At 39.3% G+C, this 5,967-nt stretch overlaps 1 protein-coding gene across 1 annotated transcript; it reads left to right on the forward strand.

Annotated features, from left to right (window-relative positions):
• Positions 1-3,983: 3,983 nt before the first annotated feature.
• Positions 3,984-4,808, forward strand: LOC150091229 (cyclin-dependent-like kinase 5). The gene has a single exon (XM_090389704.1). The coding sequence runs from the start codon at positions 3,984-3,986 to the stop codon at positions 4,806-4,808; it is 825 nt and encodes a 274-aa protein (XP_090245830.1).
• The last annotated feature ends 1,159 nt before the right edge of the window (positions 4,809-5,967 follow it).

Raw genomic sequence — 5,967 nt, forward strand, 5'->3', positions numbered from 1 at the left:
AATTACGGATTTTTCTGAGGACTTTTAATTTTTATGGTTTTCATTTGAGGTTTCAAGTTGGTAGTAACAACCTCCTTGACAGCCTCGCTTGAAGTAAAGCAACCTTCTTGGGTTGCACGAAGGATGACTAGGTTTTGTTCTCTATTCTGTCTGGTATTGGGAGGGGCAAATAGCTTATCTACCATTGGTCGGATCCTCAGCGCATCTGAATAGGACCGGGGGCACTGTTGCATTTTACTTGGTTCCCTGTTCTTGGTCTGGTGATAATCATTAACCGTGATATTCGGTGCACTGTCCATAAGGTGGCAGCCAATACTGGCTGGTGGTAAGGCAGTGTGATTGGGAGGATGGGCATTAATTTTTGGCCGCTGTACCATAGCAGCATAGGTTGATTCTGAGATAGGTGTAAGGAGAATTGCTGGTCGTGTCTGGCGGTTTGATTGTGCTGTCAGATCTGGGAGCAAAGAGTTCTGAGTGCTATGGCTGGTCCGAGCTGGACTGCTGAGGGCCTTTGTCAAAGTATAATTTGTTTCCCTCAGTTGTTCATTGATTGCTCTTAGTTGTTCATTCTGTAGTATTAAGTCATATAACATTTTCTCGAGGGTACCACAGCAGCCTGTAACTTTTTGGGCAGCTGGCTTGGTTACTCTGCTTCCTTCAAAGCGAAGGCAGCATTCCATCATGGACCTGAGGATCATAATTTTCTCCAAGTGAGAGCAATCCTTATCTAGTGAGGACTGCATGGAGTTCAGTTCTTCTTCTAGGTTCTCCCAGAGAGCAGCTGAAGAACAGGTTTTAGTGGATTTCTTAACTTTTTTTGGGGGGTTTTAGCCGTTTTCGCTCAGCTGGAGGGGTGGAGTTGTTCATATTGGTGTCCACACTCGCCACCTTCTCATCAACAATAATATTACTATTATTTGGGTCCCGTTGCGAGGAAACATCAGTGCCTAACTTAGCTGGTTTGTTGTTGAGCCGTTTAATCAGAGCTGAGTTTGGGCAGGTGTTTTCAAGTAATTCCTCGTTGCTTGAGGTGTGCCGTTCTCTGCATGAAGGGCGCAGTAGCACAACTACGGGAGTACTGTTTCCCGTTTGAGATTCAATTTTTGACATATTATTTAATTTTATTGTTCTTTATTATTACTATTTTATTTATTATCATTTATTTATTATTATTCACCTATTATTATTTATCCATTTTTATTATTATTATTATTTATTTATTATTATTATGTATTATTATTATTTTTTTTTTTTTTGAAGTTGTTCAAAACAGCTAGAATTTAAAGCCAATTAGCAGGAAGCTTCTTAATGCCAAATCGAAAAACGTAGGTTCGCTAAGTGAAACAATATGGTGGCGAACAAAGGAGACTGGCGATAAACATGGTAAAAGGTAAAATAAACTGCTAGGATCTAAAATAAAGACGTTGTATGTGAGGTGACCAGTTTAAAAGTTTCCTGGGAGAACTCCGTTCCCAGTCAATTTCACAGTTTACAGGTTTCACTGCCTCAGTGACACTATCGCTACGGAGACCACGTGGGTTTCCATAGGGAAGATACGACGATATATTTCACTTGCTTGTAAAATGGCCTTCCCACATCAAATAAAAGATAAAATTTTACCTGCAGGTAGAGAAAGCGATGCTGCATCCAATGAAATGGTTGTCACAATCCAGGGAATTGATAATCCAAAGTAGAATCCGTATTTTATGGGAACACTCTGAACATCGTTGCAACACAGGGAATGAACAGTAGCGCCCTCCACGTAACACACACATCCCTGGAATATAGAGTGATCACCCTGTTCCCACGCCTGTATAGAGGTATCCTCTCCCTTGGACAGAATGTTCTTGGACTGTATAATTTTTTGCGTCTGCGCGGGTAGCACAGTGGTATTGTCACCGTCCTCCCCACACCGAGTGGAAGTAGCAGTGGTACCGTCACCGTCCTCCTCATACATTAGAATACTGTCAAAAACTTAGACATTGAACTGAACTGAACCTTAATGAAGATCCTAAAGCAGAATTGAAACATGAGCCGATGCTAAAACCAACTTGTCGACATCTGGCAGACTCTCTGGGACACCACAGTCCTCGAGGCTGTTACCAAAAGATTTTTACCTGAAATTACCTACCCCGCTTCGAAATCCATGCAGAAATGGTTTTCTGCATCACTTGAGACCACATACACATACCTACTAACCGGCCATGGTACAATGAATGGAAAATTGCACCAGTTGGGACTCCACCCCCCACGGATCTCTGCTGTCATTGTGGCACTAGAGAGGACTGGTGGTACCTGCTCTTTTAATGTCCCCCCCTCTATGACGACTTTTGACAGGCCTTGATCAATGCTACGGAAATCTCTGAGAATCACCTGGACCTATTCCTCCAAAATTCTGACAATCTTGTGCCACTACAGAACTTCGCAGTCGAAGTCTTCTCACGTAGGAGAACAAGATACGGAGTCCCCCAGCAGACAGCAACCTAGCTCTCGGCTAAACATTTTTTATTTTTATTTATTTATTCTTTTATGTATTTATATATATTTTATTTATTTATTATTTTTTTATTACGTATTTATATATTTTTATTTATTTCTTTATTTATTTTTATTATTTATTTGCCCTAATCTTCGAACCTTTTATGCGCACCGCGCTTGTCCAAGTAACTTAAAATTTTTTTTTCTGTCTTCTCTCCTGTGCGGTATGAATTTATTTTCTTTCTCTCTCACGCGTGCTGCACTCTTGTGAAGCTTGCAATTTATTTTTTATTTTTTTTTTTACTTTCGCTCACATGATCTGCACCCTTTTTGCAGCTGAAAAAGCTTTTTTTTCTGTTTTTTTTGCACCACAGGATTTTTTATTATTTATTTATTTATTGTTATAATTTTTTTTCTCATTTACACCGCGGGAATTTTTTTTTTTTTTTCCTTCTCTGGAGTGGGCTCCCAGAGGAATCTGGCCAAACTTTTGACAACATCAGGTGGATCAGAGTCTCGAATTAAGAGAGTACGAGCTCCACTGGGACTCGCCACCTTCCCGTGGTGTGGATGATTACCCAGAATCATCTCTCCAGGTGGCTGATGCTTCTGGGTATTCAAGCGGCCAGAACACACACACACACGGTAACTCAAACATTTGTTTTTGGCTAGTGCAGCAAAAGCCTCAGACTTTCTTGCACCATATGGCTAATAATAATTAAAAAATAATGATAATAAATGTAATAATAATAATCGGTCTCAGGCAAGAACAGCATGTTTTTTCCTCCCTGAAACTCGCGTGTTTTGTCCAGCAACACAGCAAGTCGGCTACAGAATTTACAGATATATTATACTGTACAGTGTACACATATAATATGTCTTTATATGTACGTGGTGCAGTGTCCTAAATTGCTGATGCGTCTTAAAATACAACAGATAAACCAGTTTGACTAAACCCCTTTAATGAATAGATCATTGTTTAATAAAAAAAAAATGTATAATAATAAAAATCACATTTCTTTAACAAAAGCACAAAAACAAGTTTAAATTAATATTGAGCAACAACTCGAGGAGAGTTTTTGCTTAATATTAATTTTAGCTTGCGTTTTAATATTAATTCAAGCTCTGAAAATACAGCCAGAGTTAATTGTTTGGATTTGTTGAGAAATATTCTTCACTATATCATTGTCATAACAATCTTGGCTCTGCAAATTCTTGTATATGATCATCCGATTTGTTGAGCATGCATTTCAGCTGTTTCACAGAGCGAAATCTGACGTTATAGTTAACCAGAACACCACTTATCGAAGTACTGTTCATAATAATGGTATAAAGCAAAACGGTAATATCAACTGTTGTTTATAGTTTAGTGCATATTGTATTCTGTAGTGTGGCAACTTCACAAAGCTATGTTTGAAATGGCTCTCCTTGATCACATTAAAATCTCAGTACAATATCTGGAGAGCAGAGCAGGATTTAGTTTTTTCAGGATAGTTGGTACCGGAATGTATGGTTGTGTGGTTCATATGTGGGACAGAGTTCGGAAAACTGATGTGGCTGTAAAAATTGTGAAATACAGTCGTTTGTCAGAAATCACAATATGGCCTGGTCTGAAGCATACTTATATTCTACCCCTTCATGATGTTTTTAGATTGAAAGAACAAACAACAGTGTTTGTGATGCCACTGTGTGGAAAAACTCTTCATCACCATTTGAGCATCAGTGAAAATCGAAAGAATATATTGAACTTCTTGAAGTTAAGACGATGGCTTGCACAGACATTAGAAGGTTTACAATACCTTCATGAGAATTCTACTTGCCATTTAGATTTGAGACTAAATAACATTCTTCTGAGTCAAGATGCATCAAAAGCTCTGATATCCGATTTTTCTACGCTGAGAAGTTTCATAAAGCCAGTGCGTGTGTTCGACATAGGCCTTCCAAAAGTTTATCGTCCTCCAGAAATATTTACTTCCTACAATAAACGGAATGATTTAATTAATGGAACTGCAGTTGATCTCTGGTCTTATGGAATAACATGTTTCGAAGCCCTTACTGACGAAGCTCTTAAGAATAGCGTACCGTATATCAACAGTTGGGAAGAGGATGCAAGATATTTTTTTGATGATATTCGAAACCCAGAATATCTATCCACTCTGTTGAAACATGGTTTTCCTTCCATGTACTGGTCACCAGAAATTATTCGTCTAACTTCAGATTTTCTTCACAGTTTTCTACAAAAGGATCCATACGAACGTTTGGATGCAGAAGATGCTCTGAATCATAAATTCCTAGAAGAAATTGATGATAGTGAGGTACTATATAGATAAGTTAGTTTTGCTGGATCCTGCTACTGCAGGATGAGTATTTTGAATTGGAATATGGAAGTATTTTAAAGTGGGTTATACACAGCTTACCTAAATTTATATATAAATATTTTTTGTAAGGAAACCATTGATTTCCTGTAGGTGTTCTCTTACTTCATACTTTAGTTAAGTTGTTAAATATCATTCATTCAGATTAAGTTGCATTCTGCATGTAATTATAATATGAATAATAAAGATTTTGAAATGGCTCTCCTCATATACCAGTAATAAAGATAACAGCACGCTCATTTCTAAGAAGAATACTTTCAATTTTTAACTGTTATATTTTCATATATTTAGCAAAATTTTATTACACTGCTTGAGTAACAGTATGAGAAGTGCTTAGATGATTAATGGCTTACGGCTGCACCGTACCATAAATTTTTAGACACTGTTATAAACTACTCTAATTTTCAGTCAGATTAGTTTATAACATTCACAGGCGAGGCTGTGAATACTTTTAGGGGCCCAGATACAAAAGGGGTTAAAAGGCCTCTGATGGCTCCCCCGATTGGGGCTCCTAAATCAGAGGCGCTGGTATGGTGCAGACAATGCACCCCCCCCCATTTGCACGGCTCTGGTCACAGTGGTGTGTAATTGGACACAAACATAAAAACACAATTCTTTATTGTAGTAGAATGATAACGTCTGCACGGTAGCACAATGGTATCATCACTGTCTTCTCCACAATCGAAGAAACTGCAGGTGAATTACGGCGCAGGTCGAGACACGGTATAAAAAACACCTGATACTGAGCTCCGTTAATCAGTGTTACTCTTGTTCTTCAGATGGGAAATGCAGAGGACTTAAGCGAGTTTCACAAAGGCCAAATTGTAATGGCCAGACGACTGGACCAGAGCATATCCGAAAGGGCACGCTGGTGGGATGCTCACGGTCAGGCGTGGATAGTACCTACCGAAAGAGGTCCGAGGAGGAAAAACCCACGAACCGCCGGCGAAGTGTTGGACGACCACGGCTCATCAATGCTAAAGGTGAGTAAAGGCTCTCCCGGATGATACGGTTTACGGAAAAGTGTCCCCCCGCATTTCGCCTCCCAAATTTCGCCCCTGGCACATTTCGTCCCCCGCATTTCGCCTCGCACATTTCGTCCCCGGCACATTTT

Source organism: Mastigoproctus giganteus, chromosome 1 (genome assembly GCF_048544385.1).
Source record: "Mastigoproctus giganteus isolate SK-2022 chromosome 1, ASM4854438v1, whole genome shotgun sequence".
In the NCBI taxonomy this organism is placed as follows: Eukaryota; Metazoa; Arthropoda; class Arachnida; order Uropygi; family Thelyphonidae; genus Mastigoproctus; species Mastigoproctus giganteus.

Excerpts from the sequence above, each read along its gene's own strand:
- LOC150091229 (XM_090389704.1), top strand. The coding sequence starts at position 3,984 with ATGTATGGTTGTGTGGTTCATATGTGGGACAGAGTTCGGAAAACTGAT.